This window comes from Candoia aspera, chromosome 1 (genome assembly GCF_035149785.1).
Source record: "Candoia aspera isolate rCanAsp1 chromosome 1, rCanAsp1.hap2, whole genome shotgun sequence".
NCBI classification, from domain to species: domain Eukaryota; kingdom Metazoa; phylum Chordata; class Lepidosauria; order Squamata; family Boidae; genus Candoia; species Candoia aspera.
The window spans coordinates 69,844,576-69,861,239 of record NC_086153.1 but is presented as its reverse complement, the minus strand read 5'-3'; the positions used below and the strand labels follow the sequence as shown (position 1 = coordinate 69,861,239).

The 16,664-nt window shown below is 36.5% G+C and overlaps 1 protein-coding gene across 1 annotated transcript in view; it reads left to right on the top strand.

The window, feature by feature from the left end:
• EXO1 (exonuclease 1) overlaps window positions 1–16,182 on the top strand; it is a 28,779-nt gene extending 12,597 nt beyond the window's left edge. The window contains exons 6-13 of the mRNA XM_063306321.1: window positions 4,320–4,507; window positions 5,000–5,096; window positions 7,275–7,503; window positions 7,882–8,125; window positions 9,827–10,310; window positions 10,833–10,937; window positions 13,012–13,202; window positions 15,845–16,182. Coding sequence (XP_063162391.1) covers window positions 4,320–4,507; window positions 5,000–5,096; window positions 7,275–7,503; window positions 7,882–8,125; window positions 9,827–10,310; window positions 10,833–10,937; window positions 13,012–13,202; window positions 15,845–15,992 — 1,686 coding nt within the window. The 3' untranslated portion in view covers window positions 15,993–16,182. The remainder of the gene's footprint in view (window positions 1–4,319; window positions 4,508–4,999; window positions 5,097–7,274; window positions 7,504–7,881; window positions 8,126–9,826; window positions 10,311–10,832; window positions 10,938–13,011; window positions 13,203–15,844) is intronic.
• The last annotated feature ends 482 nt before the right edge of the window (window positions 16,183–16,664 follow it).

Below are 16,664 nucleotides of genomic sequence, written 5' to 3'. Positions count from 1 at the left end.
GGGGGGGGGTTTAGTTAATGAGAAACTGTTGGTAGTCCACTTAAGGTGCCACCAAGTCTCTGACTCAGAGTTTTCTAGATATACTTTTATTTACTGCCACATCTGCTGCTTTGTCTTCCAGCAGATCATCTTTGACCTCATGTATTCTTGCTGTTGCCACCACTGAGTTATTCAGAGAGCGTCTATACTGACCTTAATTTGCCAAAAGTTCTTTAGCAGGAGTTGACAACCTGTGGAACTCCTACTGACAATCATCTATTGCTAACTTTGGGGCAGGTTGGGGATTGGAGGGATAGAACTGTGACACAGAAGAGGGGTTTAACTGGCAGATATTTACTAACCTTGGGTTCTTTTCACCAAAATGAAGTCCATGGTGTCAGCTTTTCCTAGCAAAGTACAGTAATGGCGGTTCTATGCAGGAGGATATCCTGAAGACTGTTGTTGTCCCTACTTGCCTTAGTAGGCAGAGCCAAATATTTTCAACAATCCCTAGTGTAGGAGGAAGCATACCTCCCTTTTTGGAGTGTTATGACCTACCTCTAGTTTGTAACTCATTGCTGAGAGCTAGGCTGCTTGGTTTCTCTTCTGTTGCTTTCTGTCATGCTCAGGGAGTTTGTGAATATTTCATTGCTAAAGACACACGCGTACATGGCTCTTTCAGACTTCCTGAAGGCTCTTCTGTCTCAAGCCAGCATTTCAAGAGCCACTATTATGAGGGCAAGAAAACTGATCTGCTCTTTTCTCATGACATTATGAAGGTCTTTAGTGCTTGTGTAGTGGAAGGTAAGAGCCATAAGACCTCTCATTACCAAATCCATGTTGGTAGAGACAGACCCTGGAAGAGACTAAATCTGCATCAGTGTCAAGACCATTTGTTTTCCTCTTGACTTGGCAACTCAGAAGCTTCCATTTCCCTTGCCCTTTGGCAGAGAGCCTGGGGAAGTCTTTGTGGTGGCAAGGGAGGGGAGTCTGACCAACTTCTACCTATCACAGCCTGGCTTTTTCAAAAGTTAACTGCCTTCATCTTGTTGAAACAAATAAGAATCTTGGGTTTAGAGGGATGAACTAGGATCCTTGAGGCTTCTGTTTCTATCTGCTAAGTGAGACTGAAAATGTCTCTATGTAAGGACCAAGGGTTCCATGTAGTGTATGAAAAAATGCCAGACCTCCCCCTTCGAAACAGGCTCACCATTTTTGAAGAAACCAAACAAGACAATAAACTCCCAACAATATAAAGTCTTTTTCTCCACAACCAAGGTTTCAGAATCTGGTGAAATTCCATTCAGAATGTTTCCTGTAACAGATTTCATTCACCTTTCTGTTCAGTAATGGGAGGGATCATAAGAAGCCCAGGCAAGGAAAGGAAGCTTCCCCTTTGAGCAATTTTCCTGCCTTATTTCTGAGCCCTTGGAGGAGCAGCCTGTCACTTTACATGAGCGGTGCGGCTGCCTCCTTGCCCAGTCTCCAAGGCCAACAGCAAGAGAGCTGGCTGGGGAATTCTGGGAGTTGAAGTCCACACATCTTAAAGTGGCTGAGGTTGAGAAACGTTGTAGAGGCTGCCCTGTTCCCATAACCCTGGAGGCTGTGAGACAGGAGAATCTGTTAACTACGGTTGATAAATATATTTGGCATAGGCTGAGCAGCACTTTGGATACAAGGGGGAAAAGATGCTTGGCTTGCACGACAGGTTCTACTTGTTGGCGCTTCCTTAAAGCAGCTGAGTCCTTTCCTGGGATCATCAGCTGCATGCTACAACACAATTCCAGGAAAAAATGTGGCAGATAGACACTACGTGCACACCCTCACAAGCTCTAAAGCACCTTTTCCCCATTCAAATCAGAAGTGTTGCACAATCAACAGCTAAGAATTTTTTCTCTCTGAGGGGTTCAAGGTCTCCCATGACGGATGTCCCTGTTGCTGCAGATATGGTCTAACTCAGTATAAGACATTTCAGTTGGGATGGTTGGATTTCATAATTATTTAAGGTCATTGCCTTAAAACAACATTTCAGAATTGTACCACAACAATATTTGATGATCTGTAAGAAAGGCTTTGTATGTGTTGGCTAATAATTTGTTAAGGTCTTTGGTTTTGACAGTAAATTCAAGACTAGTCAACACAGTGTCATCTGCTTGTGTCTTGTTACCACATAATAGAAATTTAAAAAATGGCATATAGAGTGTTTGCCTCAGACCTGGAACTAACTTTCCTTTCTCCTCACTTTACCCTCCTGTTTTTCATCTCGGGGGGGGGGGGGCGTTGTTTGTTTTGAGCAAGGCAGCAGAAATACATTTATGAGGTTTTTTTAAAAGTGTTTTAATATAATCAGACAATGATAAGGAGTTTTGGGAGAAGTTGCTATCACTGACAACCAGGTGATTTCATTATAGTCAAGGAAGTTAGTGTCTAATTTGCTAATGCTTGATATATGTAACTCTCTCCACAGTGCATGTTAAAGACGCTGCATCAAATTAAATATTCCCTCTGATATATGGGGCTCTTTCATTCAGCATTCATGCTTATGCTAGATTTCTCCTAAAAAAAGAAGAAATACTCCATCCTCTTTAGGGAGATACTTGCAGAAAGAAGGTTACACTACACATTGGCTCCAGGCCCAGTAAAGGGATTAGCATCTCGTGTGTTTTTCAAGAAGAGATTATTGTGGCAAGAAGTGTTACGTTCTGTCCTTGCTACTCAGTTAATTCAGGGGAGCAGATGGGGTCCTTATGGTAACTCTGTTCTTATTTAGGAATGCATCTGATTTATTTCCTACAGCATTCAGGTAACTGAGTATGGCAGGTACATTTTCTAGCAATACGGTAAAGTTGAGTTTTGTGCCCTAGCATCTCAGTACAATCGAGATCTATCACTATGGCTTACAGGAGGGGTTATACAAGTAGTGTAACATTTCACGTTAATGTGCAAGCACTGCAAAATCAATCAAAATGCAATTTAGACAGACAATTTGAAGGATCCTTGACTCCTAGCTCAGTCTCTGTACTGGAAATCAGTTTTTATTTCTTCTTCTGTAACAGCTCAGTCCACATTATCTGGAGGTGATTTCCACTTCATATCCTCCCACTCAAAAAGAAGCAATCATGCTTCCAGAGGCTGATGTGGAATCATCTAATCTAGGCAACCCTTTCAAGGAACTTCCAGTTCTAGTTACAAGGGATACAATGTATTGGATTTGAATTGGACAAGGCTGCAATTGCCCAGTGGACTAAGGGAAAGGTTGTCTAATACTAAGGTTACACATTGAAGAACAAGTGGTCTAAGCTTCTTACCTCTTATTCAGAAAGCATCTTCTTTCTTCTATTGTTAATTCCCAATGCTTCTCATGGGGAACTCAGAGCGGAACCTGAGTAACCAGACTGAATGATGGACAGGAATTACACTATGAGCATTATCTTTCTTGACAAGAGAGTCTACTAGCAAGTCACTTATTGATCAAGAAAAGTTTTTGCTGAGCTCTGAACTTGGCAAATTCTCTTCAAGTCTGCTTGTTAAATTGCAGGAAGCATGGGTGATCTAGTAACTATAGGTTAGTGTACGTGTTTGTTCATATATCATCTTCCCACAGAGATCTGGACACTAGGGTTGAGGTTGTTTTTTTACTGAGCAGATGGATGTATTTCCTGTTGCAGGGGGTGTAACACTTTTCACATAGCAAGTTTTCCAACCTTATGCAGGTGTAGCTTGGTTGCATGTTCTTATTGGGTACCTTAAAAGCAGTGGTATTGCTTTTCTAGGCTCGCTCTGAGGCCTGAAAAAAGTCAGGCTATTTTAATGAATAGCAGAAGGAAGCTGTGCTCACATGACATCAAAAGCGCTCTGAATCGTTCCTGAAGTGCTCAGCCCTACTATTTTCTTACTATGTTTTTGACCTGTGCATCTTCCTTTGAATTATATTTGGGCTTCCTATCCTGTTATAGTTTTGTTAGTGGAAGAGAAGGGATGTTCTCTGTCACCCTAGAGATAGTTGTACATCTTTTAATTGTCCCTACTAGAGTAAGAGGAGCAGCCCTGTTTTTAGGATATCCTCAGCTATAGAAAAGAACCTTTCTCATAACCCAAATGTTCCTGATCTTCTTCATCCAAAGTCCAAAGCTCTGATATGTAGATTAATAAAGGTTTGGGCTTAGATGTTAACTTTTCTTCTGAATGTCTGTTTATACGATCATTAAGGAATGATGTGATAAACTGAAGGACAGATGATTGTGGAAATTGTCCCCTAATGTGATTGAAGAGATTATTTAGGAGTTAAGCAATAGTGTTTGCTATCTCTCATAAGCACTGTTTGTTTGTTTTTCTGACAGGTCATTGGGAAAATGGGACAGTATTTAAAAATGAATATTTCAGTATCTGAAGAATACATACAAGGATTTATTCGTGCTAATAATACTTTCCTCTATCAGTTGGTTTTTGACCCAATCAGCAGGAAACTTGTTCCTTTGAATGCTTATGAGGATGATGTTGATCCAGGAACTCTATTTTATGCTGGAAAGTATCCTTTATCAAATAAAAAAGGTAATATATTTATAGGGCATAAGAATGTCACCATCAAATTGTTCTATGTCAGTTGGTAAAACCCTTAAGCATTGCTGTTGCAAAAAAGAAATTGCTTCTAGATCAATTACTATTTAGATTTTTATGTGTATCCATTTTGGTATAGTATTAAGCTTGAATAAATAGTAATGCTCTTTCAAATAATATAGGCCATTGTAGAAGCCTTGCCAATAATTCTAATATCACTGAAACTTCTAGGAAAATAAACTTGGGATTAGGTAATATGCAGTGTTAATGCCTCAGCTAGCTATTAAGTTATTTAAGTTTATATCTACTTAAAAAAAAGGGTGAAGTCTTTTTCGTATGTTCTGAAACTGCATGAACATTTTTATCAGTTATGTACAAAGTTACGATCTCCATAGAATGGCATTATTAAAAAAAAGAAAGTTCTAATTTAAAGTGGAATTTTTTCTTAGCTTGATTCACTTAGATACCTTGATGATAGGACTGCTTTTCAAATTGCACTTGGAAATAAAGACATCATCACAATGGAGCAAATTGATGACTACAATCCTGATGTGTCACCGGTAATGTTTTGTATCTAAACAAAAATATTTTGGTGGTCTAAGGGGAATGATTTTGTGTTTGTGTTTTAGCTTGACTTAGGAGAACTCAGACTTAGGTAAGTCTGAAGTATATAGAAGTTACACATTTTATGCTAGGATTTGATATACTGTACTACGAATCCTGTATCAAAACTATAACTTTAGATGTTATATTAGTTACTACTAGGAAGCAGTATACTACTGTTCTTGTCCTTACTGAGAATCTTCAGGTATAAGTATCCTCTGTGCTAGGTGTTCTGTGTTCAACCCTTTAATGCGATTTGAATCAACAGGCCTTGCATTTGTTAACTATACATTATATTTAACTTTATAGCTATCTTGGCCTGGTTGTCAGTAACTTGCAGGAAAGGAGGTCTTATAGAAGCTATGCAAATAAGCCTTCCTTTTTTATATGTGTCATACTAGAGAATTTTCTGGTTTTTTGTTGACCTGGGCCTCATGTGGATGCCCTTTCTGTGATTTTTGAAAAATCATGGAGGATTAGCATAGTGTCAGAGGACTGGAGAAGGACATATGTTCCTACTTTCAAAAATAGGGAAAAAAGGACCGACAATTACATTCAATTGATATTTATACCAGGCAACACTCCAGAAGAGGTTATTAAGCAGTCAGTTTAGAAAATTGCTTGGAAAAAAATGGTGTGAATTTATTAAGAATAAATCATGCCAAGGCAGTCTGATTTCCTTTTTTGATAGACTGTCCAGTTTAGCTGACCACAGGAATGAGATAGACATAGTATACTTTGACATCCATGAGATTTTTATAAAGGTGACAAAATTGGGACTGGTCTGTTCTACTTCTGGATGGATACAGAGTTAGTTGAACAATTGTACCCAACAAGCATATATTGATGACTCCAGGTTAAGCTGGAAGAAAGTATTGGGTAAAATACTACAATTTTAGGTCCTGTGTTGTTCAGCATCTTTATACATGACTTAGATAAGGTACAAAAGGTTATTCAATTTGCAGACCACCTAAAGAAAGGAATAGGAAACCCTTTTAGAAAACAGTAACAAAATTCAGGGATGTAATATATTCTATTTCTATGTATTTCAGTATTTCACTCCTCACAGATGAGCATTTTACTCTCACTAGGCTGAATGCTTTACCAACATTGGCTTTGAAAAACAAACAAACATAGAAATCTCCTCTTCTAAGAATGAATCTGCCCCTGTGTGAAGGGTATATTGAATTAACATCACACACATTGAAATTATATTTATTATGACCAAAAAACCCAAATAGCAACATCATACATATTACTGAGCTGTCCATGGTATAATACATGGTGCTCAGAATTCATATCATCCTTCCTTGCTATTCACTCCAGCTATTCTATGGAAGGGAATATGTTCTTTTTAGTCAGTAAATCTTCAGAAATCCAAAAAAGGGTTGCAAATTTTAGTTCAATCTTGATAGCTGTAGGGAAATAGTATATAAACAAAATATGATAGATTATTTCCCATGTTATAAGTCAATTAACTGTATATTTTACTTGTTAATGTTTAGTGTTATATGTTTTGTTGTTTGATTTGTTATATGATATTTTGATTAATGGCCAAAATAAATTTAAGTATCAAGATCCAGGAGGATCTTGACAAGCTGGAACAATGGGCAGAGATGAGCAAGATGAACTTCAGCAGGACAAATATAAACTCCAGGGATCAAATCTGGTAACAGTTCAGGCAGTACAGAAGAAAAGGATCTGGATGACTTTGTAGATCATAATCTGGAAAGAGAAGACTGTTGGGAGATACAGTTTTCTTCAAGTATCTGAAGGGCTGTCAAGTAGAAGACAAAACAGAATTGTTCAGAGTTGAACCAGCTGGCCAGTATATAATCTGGAAAAACTAAAGCCATTGTATAACTGAAGTCACTGTCACATAAGCAGCTGTACTTCAACAGTTTCCCCTCAGAAAGGTGCTAAGGCATATATGAGTTGAAAAGATGGCAGCAGTCAATCTCTTTTAGGTGGGCTTGATCACTGTCCTAGATTCCCCTTATTCAGTGTCCAGAGGCAAGCTACTACAGCATGACTGAGAAAACTCTAAACCAGTAATAGGCAACCAGTAATAATGTAATTTAGAGAAACAGAGAGTAATACAACTTTATGTTTCTTTTTCTGTGCTTTTGGTATAGCATGTACAATCAAAAAGCCGTGGCTGGGATGTCAGTTACACTCATGAGAAGTCATTCTATGTAAAGAGTATTTGGAGCATGGACTACAAACCCTCTTTTACTACTAAGATTGCCACAAATTCAGCACCTTTGTTAGAGAAACCCACTACCCGAGGAATTGAACAGCTAATTAACTTGAAAGGACTCAAATTTCCTAGCAAAATGCTAGTGGCAAAAAGACCAAGGCATGGTATGATTGCTACATTTTTAAACATACATACATACATACATGAAAGAAAGTTTTATTCTATCTTTACCCTTAGCACCTGGATCTTAAATGCTCAACACAGTGATTAGGTCAGAATAAGCATTTCCTCATAGCATATTTCTTAATTCTTTGTATAATTTTTCTAGAAATCATCTAAAGGAATTACTAACAGAACACTTAAGTTAACACAAACATAATTTGTTTATTTCTTTTAACTTTTCAATTTTTCTTTATTGCTTTCTCTTCTGTGGTAAGCTACTTTATGCTTACAGTATTTGCCTACTTTGTTAATACCAATCTACTAAGCATTCTTATGTAGATCTAGTATGATTAAACATAATTCATCTTTTATATATTTAGAAGAACTATCAGAAGGGGAACTGCTAAGCCAGTATTTTTCAAACTCAAAAAAAACCAAAACAGAAAAATGTGATGAGAACCAGCAGCTTTTTAGTGGAATGTCTGCAATCTGTGCTTCCCAGGACTCATGCAGAAACAAAGACAATTCCAATGTTCAGCCCAGGCTTAGAAATAAATTTGCCACTATTCTGCAGAAAGAGAATGAAAAAAATGGTGCAGTTGTTGTTCCAGGAACCAGAAGCAGGTATGTGTCTTTAAATGGTGTTCCTGCAATTTCACTTAATTTTTTTTAAAGTAAAATAATCTTTTTTTTAAGCAAATCTAGAACGTAAACACTAAATATCAGTAAGGTCAGGTGGTATAATCAGGACTGCACAGCACATTAGCAAATATAATTAATGTCCCAGCTACTTTATTCAGTCTGGAGCCCTCCAGGTGAGGCTTTGCTGGCTGAGAATTCTGGGAGTTGCAGTGTCTACACAATGGGAGGGTTGGGAACACCTGCTTGCTTGACATGTCAAAAAGTGACATAAGGAATCTATTTGATTAATGTCTTCAACTCTTAAAAATCTGTAGATATGCAGTGATTTTTATGGATTTGGATGTTAAAACATTAGGATTACAAATTGCCTCTTATATACCATTTTCGAAAGGTAAGCTGATGGAGCAAAGGATGAGGATGTGGGCATAGGAACCTTCAGGAATACTTACCCTATAAAAGCACTTTTAAAAAGTTAACTTCAGTGTATAAACAAAGGTTGCCATTGTTAGATGGCAGTTCAAATACAGTTCAACTTCATACAAGCAAGATTTTAGTTTGATTCCTTCTGAGGCACCTTCCAACTGAGATTATTCCAAATATTCTGTACCGAGTTGTAGTTAGTTAGTACTTTGCAGACTGGGTAAACAGGTTTGCATGTCCTTGAACCACCAAAATGTGCAGTTAATTTAGCCTCCCTATTGTACCTTCCTTGCTCACTGCCAAAATACAAGTTTGCATGCTGGTAGGTCATTTCCTCAAATGTTTTTTATCTTTGCAAGACTGAGCAATGAAGTTACTGAGGAAAAATACTGCTGTCCTGTAGTAGTTTGCCATTTATCATTCATTTGCTGAAGCACATTTCTTGAAGGGTATGAAAATTTGTCTTAACTCAGAAACTTTAAACATTTTTACTACCACTTGATCATTTGAAAAAATATATTTGCTCTTTTTGTCAAAAAAAATTGCTTGGGACTTCACTGATACAAACTCTGCACAAGGCAATACTTCTTCCTGTTCACTTTTGCCCTTAATGTGCAATCTGTGTCTGAAAACAATGAAGAGATTATACAGCTTGGAATCACAAAATGCTTTCTTTCTTAAACGTGACAGCTAAACAAAGGGTATATCTCCAAGCACAAACATGCGTAGTATGCTCATGCTAAAGCTAGGTATTACTTCACTATAGAGGTGGATCATATAATGAAGTTAGGAAGTGTGTTTCAGTCTTCTGAACTTTGAAGGTTCCAGTTATAATGCAACTATGACAAAGTAGATTTGCATTTATGTTGCAATGTGTTCAATTTATTTACTTGATTTCTCTCCTAGCTTTCCAGTTGAATGAATATGCTCAAATGTCTTTAGAACCTGAGTTATAAATGCGTCCTCTATCCCACTGGTTCTTAGGGTTTTTTTGTAACATGAAAAAATAGATATTAATTAGCATGCTTTGACGTATAACGTAAGTAAAACTATTGAGAGTGATAAGAAAGCATAGGCCTAGAGGTTGTTATAATTCACTAATTTCTAATTATTTATTTCATCACATGCCCATAAAAATTTTAGCAAATGTTCAGAGTTTTCCTCTTTCAGTAAAACTGTAACACTTTAAAAGCTGTGTGCAGGTTATCTAACCAAATTAATCTTATCTCTCATTTCTTTCTATACTTGTCCAATATATGTCAGGTTTTTCTGCAGCATTGGGGATCTGCCTGAGAATATATCAAAGGATAAAACGGACCAGCCTCTCCAGGACAGCAAGGCCGATGGTCCAACTCTGGAAATAAACAATAAATTAACAGAAGACCACAGTCCCTGCTCATCGGAGACTGGAGAAATTGAAAGAATCATCTCATCAATACCTGGTGTAGTACAGTCAAGCTGTTTCACTTGGTCGAGAAGCTTTGCAGAGAGATCTGTGACTCCTAGCCCACCGCAAAGCATCACGCTGCTAAAGCACTTCCAGAGACCCAGTAAAGACACAGCTAAAGACTGTAGCATGTCTGGCTCACACAAAACCTCACCAGCAAATAAAGAGTCTGATGAAGTGACATCACCTTTAAAAGAACTGCAGTGTCCATCAAAACACACTCTTGACCAGCTGTTGCAAAGCAGGGTGGATGCTTCAGAAAATTTGCCAGGGACCAAGAAAAATGCTATTCCTGGCAAAGTAAGATCATTACTCTATGCTTCAGTTAAGCAGTTTATTAGATTGTCACAGCACTCTCAAGGGATTGTCTGAATCTCTCCTTATTTATTGCAATAGTTATACATCTGGCTCTCCATTTATGAAAGAACTTCTGTTTATGAAACCTCAGAGTCTGCCTGCCAGTCTGTCTGTCTATTGCGATAAGCTAATATATTTTAATATGATTAATAGAGTGTCAGAACATGTCAGATATTTATCTACATTTTCTAACAGACCCTTCCTATATATGTCAGAAGAAAATCTCATTGGTTTTAATAGGGCTGACTTTCATGAAAGTTGGTAAGGGATTATAACTTTAGTGTCACTTTGCTAGTTATTGGAAGTTAATTCTAATATTATCACTCTTTAACAAGCACACTGGATTGAATAATCATAACTGTTTTATAGTACTTCATTTAGGCATAGCTTCAGTCATTTTATTTTTAAAAATAACATGGAGTTCACAATTAATATAAAATAATACTTGTCTTTTTTTAATGATAGGAATCTGACAGCAGTCCAGAACCAGATCGTAATCTGAATTCTCAGGTCCTTCCATTTGCTAACTCAGAATGTATAGAAAATAAGAATGCAGTTTCCAGACATATGGTATGTCTTTTTCCTCTTCTTCATATTATACTTCTTCTCTATCTAGATACTAAACTATGCCCTGCAGGCAACATTTATGGATTAATTATTATATATTCCAGATATTATTTATGGACACCACCACCCTGTGATATAACTAAAGCATTACTCCTGTTCTCCCCTCAGTTACCTCAGAGCTAATGAAAGTATGCAAATGGTTGCCATATTATTCCTGTCAGGGCTGCAATAGCTTCTTGCAAGAGATATAGGCCTGTTTCAAATAGTCAGCTAAAACCACAGTTGGAGCTATTTGATGTGAGCTTCAGACTTTGGGCTCTATCTTCTTCTTCCACATTCATTTTAAACCACAGCACAGTTTGGCATCATATGCAAATTCAGTGAACTGTGGGCTTATTTCAACCAAAGCAAGCTTTGAAAGAAATGTGATAGTCTTTGATTTGACTCTCGCAACTATAATGAAATCATTAAATATCCTAAGGCATCTCAGCTCAGTCTGCCAATTGCAGTACAATTGATAATACTTAATTGATTAAGCATGTATGAAGTGCTTTAAATCCTTTAAATCATTATGCAGATCTTGTTATTTGCAGATCATATTATTTCCTTCACCTCTTGCACAAAAAGGACAGAGAGGATTTGGAATGTTCTCTCCTGAAGCTCACTTCAATAGTCTATATCATGGTTTCAGTCAAAGTAGTGCAATATTTTTTAAACCGAGAACTTACTTGATATGCCAGGACCACTGTCAACAAAGTTTGGAGTGGGGCAAAAAACACTACATTTGATTTCATTTCATTTAAGTCCAGATTTAGTTAACAGAATTACATTAAAGTTATGTATTTATAATTTTTGACTCTGACCACAAAATTCTGGCTTAGGTTATACACTGCTGGTTTAAATAATTGATCAAACTTGATCACATTGGAGTTTTTCTGTTTCTTTAATTCAGCTTCCTTGGTAGAAGGATATCGTTCACTTTCCTTTTGGAAATAGTATGATATAGTTGTAGGCTCCCTAGTGAGATCAAAATTCTGTTACTGTATTTTGCAGGAGAGAATGAATGATGAGCAATGGAGCCTCGTATAAAAATGTACTGAAAAGATTGTAATGGCTGATATGGGTTATTTTAGCTTTTCTTTGTGTGTGTGTGTGCTTGTTTTTTTTTTAAATTCTCTGCTGTCTACAAGCCATTTTTAATAAGCTTTGTCTACAGGACATTCAAAATGTCATTAGTTGATTGAAATATCTCTTTATATTCTTCAGAATTATACTGACATCTTGTGGTTAGTTACTTTTTCTCATTCTTGAGGTTTGTGTATATTAACCCATGTTTGTGTAATTATTTTAACTACAACAATATGCTTCTGTGCTATTATTAGATTGTTTGCAGTGTGTTTTAAAACTGGTTGAAAGTTGCAATGATCATTTCATTTTCTCAATGGAAAGGTAGGATGTAAAACAATTTAAAAATAATAATATGGTTCTCTGCATGAGTGTGTGCGCATACGTACACATACACACACACAAACACACATTTATATACACATGATCCTTAGACTTTAATACAGGTGAAACTATTTCAGAAGTATTATTAGATGAGTCTGCATAACAGTTAGACAAAACTAACATGAAGTTGTTTCCGGTTATTAAATTGTAAGAAGCCCAGTTACTTTCTCAGCATGTTATGTGAAGCAGGCTCTCCTACTAATCCAGTTCATTTGTTTGGGTGTAGCATCAAGTGAGAACCCAGTTGTGCGTTGTTAACTTGGGTTTAGGGTTAAGTGTTCTATACAACCCAGTTTTTAAGTGTTTGAAACTACATGTGTATTCAACTATAAAAGTACTTACTGTTAGCTGTGTTCACAAAAATGAGATACTATCAAAAGGTGCCTTGGAAATGTATAAGTTTATTACTAGTAACAAGGTCAACTGAGATCTGAATTCATATGAAAAAGGGTTGTACTTTTAATCAGTTCCTTGCTCATTAATTAAATCTTGACGCTTTACAGGGGCAACTTACAAGACTTCACGGACACAAGAAATGATTTTTTTCTCTCTCTCTCTCCCCTTCCAGATTCCTGCATTATGTAGAACCAATTCTCTGAAATCTCCTGTGGTGGCAAAATGTAAATTACTGATGCCCGCCAAAGTTAGTGGCTTAAGCAAGAAAATAACAAGTATAAAGAAAAAACGCCATAATGCTGAAAACAAGTCAGGACTGCAGGTGAAAATTAATGATCTGTGGAAGAGCTTCCAGTTCAAAAGGTGAATCTCTTTTAATCTAAATTTTCATTTGTTTTATTTAAGTGTTTTATGGAGAAAGGGAAGTATTGATGAAACAATAGATGACCCTAAAACATGCCATTAGCTTAATGACTTTCCAGCAGAATACTACAGTTACAGTCCTTAAAGTAGCCATTTGAATCCCCAAAGAATTAAGCTTGTAGGCTTGATAGAGGCTGCCAAGAGTGATTCACATTTAGATAAGTGAGGAAAAAAATAAAACAGAAACCAAATAGTTAATACTGCAGAATTCATTCTGCCTCTAGTTTTAGGAAAAATTGAATTTCCCCCTCTTTAAAATATATGCCAAGGAAGCAGACTTTTATCTCCTCTGGTTGTACCCTTTTCTAACTGCAGTATTTTTCCATTGGATTAATTTTTGTATTTCTCTACAGATAATTAATTCAAATTTGACTTCTCTATATATTTATTTCTCTGCTCATAACAAAATATACACGTTCTAAGAGATTTATTTTAAGGTCACAACAAAACCTGATTATTTCAAACTGTATCATTTCAAGACTTACAACTTTGAAATTTGTAGAACTCTTATGTGCATGTGCACCCTGTATGTTTTTGTGTTTTATTGTAACGTTAATGCTATTTATGGAGCTTTTTTCCCCACCAGCAGCCAGACCTATATCAAAACAAAAACATCAGGAAAGAATAACACTATTGCTTTTTGGAGGTTACACATGGGAGGCAAGCTGCAAAACAAAATCAGGGCCTGTAGAATCCTGACTAAAATTCATAACAGTAAGAAAACTTCATATGGAAGATGTACTAAGAGAGTTGTTGAAGACTTTAGCTGCTGTCTTCATCTTATAATCTTTTGGCTGATCTGTGCAGAGGTTTTATATCAACAAAATATTTCAACTGGAACTCTTTTGTTTTGAGCCTGAAACAAAACACACAAACTGTTTGGCCCAAACTTTGATGTGCACTTGTGTGTTTTGCACAACTGCTGCTAACTGCAACTCAGTTGTAAATGCAAAGGCTATCAGTATAAGGTTGAGTTTTCAGGATTGAAAAATGCAACCATTCTGTACTGGATTGGATTGGCTTCCTGAGTTTTGAAATCAGAGTACACATTCCATGTATGTTTACAGGCCTACTGATAAGCCTTCATCGTACATTTTAAAATGCCAAACTTTATGCTGGTTTGGTGGTATTGTTGATGAGCTTTTGTGCAGTCTTTTATCAAGCTGAGCTTTCAGAATGGGCTTGCTTGCTAGTTGTAGAGTTGGGAAGGATACCTAACAATACTGTTGGGGGCCAAATGCTTTTATGCTATAATACTCAATTCAGGCAATAGTTACACTCAAAATCATTTAGCTTCAATAGAAAATATGCCCCAACTTTTGCATGAACTTGTTGAATAGATCAACTGTTAATCTATGCAGACTTCTGCTGTGATCTTATAGATAAATTGGGCAAGTGAACTTAAAATGTGAAAACATGTTTTAAAACTCCACTAGAATGGAAAGTTGTAGAATTTGCACCTACTTGAATTGTTTGTCTTCAGGATGAGTTATCTGGGGGGAAAAGTTGTGTTTAGCTCCTCCATTCTGTTAATGTGTTGAAGTAGAGTTATTTAAAGAACTGAACAATTTTAGTTGTTGAAGGTAGTTCTGTTACCAGGTTCTACCTCATGTTTCTGATGCTGTTCCAATCGTTTCCTACAAGGATTTTTAAGCAAACCCCATAGATTTAAAAGTGATCTCTCTAGCCACTTTTTTTGTTGCAGGTTGGATGGCTGATAGCAGTAATCATGCCCTGCCATCTTACTTGCTCTGTCCCTGACTATAAAACCAGATAGCAAGGAGCTTGGTCCAAGTTCCCTTGCTTCTTTTGCTGGAACAGTTGAAGCATTTCAAGTTTTATTTCTTTACTATTTATGTTAAGTTTTACTAGAGACTTGATCATCTGTTAGCACAATTGAAAGTATTTTAAATAATTGTTCTAATGTGTACACTTGGTATTTGACTTATGATTATCATTAGAATCGTTTGAGTTTCATTTTTTTGCATATTTTTACTCACAAGGGGGGCTGGTATATTGCCTGGACAAATGTGTAAATAGAAGAGTATAAATGCAATGTAGAACAGTTCAAAACAGTTTCACAGGACTACAAGTTATCTTCTTACTGATTCCTCTCTTATTTCTGCTAAAGTACTAAGTATCCCAGAGGCGGTTTTTAGAAATATGTTTTCATTCCTTCTAGCTTCATTATTTTCCTATAAAGCAGTTTCTCTTTGGCTTTGCTGGTACATCCTGCTGCTGGGGAATAAAGAGCCTGCTGCTTGCTCAGACAAAAGCAGTATATCTTCTTCCTGTGTGGAGTAACTGACTTTGGCAGGACTTATTTTCCAAAAAGTAGTGGGGTGGCAGGGGAGAGAGAGAAAAAGCCAGCCAGCCAGCCAGTGGTTTTTACTGGTATGCAGTAAAAATGTACCTCTAAAGCAGGCTGGCTTGGGAATTCTGGGAGTTGAAGTCCACACATCTTAAAGTTGCCAAGATTGACAGACACTGCTCTAAAGAGACAATAAATTCGTTTCACTTTAAACTTTGTTTATACTTGTCTATACTACTATTAACCATACACTAATTTTTTTGGCTTGTAGGGAATCAGAAACTCTACCTTCCTGTAGAAAATCAGAACCATTGTCTCCAATTAAAGATAACAACAATCAACTCACTCCAGACATATATGATGAAACTTTTGATAAGTGCAGTGGAAAATATTTCAGTGAAGTGGCTCTGCAGATCTGAGCAATTCTGTCATCTTATTTTTGGACAAATTTAGATCAATTATTTCTGGACATAAAAATCAAAGTAACTCTTACATATATATATATATATATATGGACTTCAGCTAATACTATCAACTTCTGTTTTGAAAGAAGCAGAATGGAACAATACGGTGCTTGTTGCTGCCTTGAATAAAATCATTTGATACAAATAGATTGCTTGACTATATCACATGTATGAATGCAAAAAAGGTTTTGGAACAAGTGATGAGCAAGCTGAACAATGAAAGATTTAGATTACAAAAGCTCAAGTTGCTGAAACTGCAACACAATGGGTCCAAATAATTCAGTAAAGGAAGTAAAATCTGAAAAGTTAGGAAAACGTGTATTATATGTAAAGCCTTATAAAATTAATTCTTTATACTGACTTTCTTAACAACAATCATAAACAAGTGGAGGTGATATTGGATTACAAATAAGTCCTTGAATGATGGCAGTTCCTTAAAATACCTAAATATATGTATGTCTATTCAAAAATCAGAGAAAATGTTTCCCTCTTGTATCTCCGCTGATGCTCTCATTTTCCTAGCAATACTCATCATCCAGATTTGCTATTAGAACAATGAATGTTTCAGATATAAGGGACTTAAAATGCAATTACGTATCCAACTTGTCAGAGAGGGAATTGCAACTC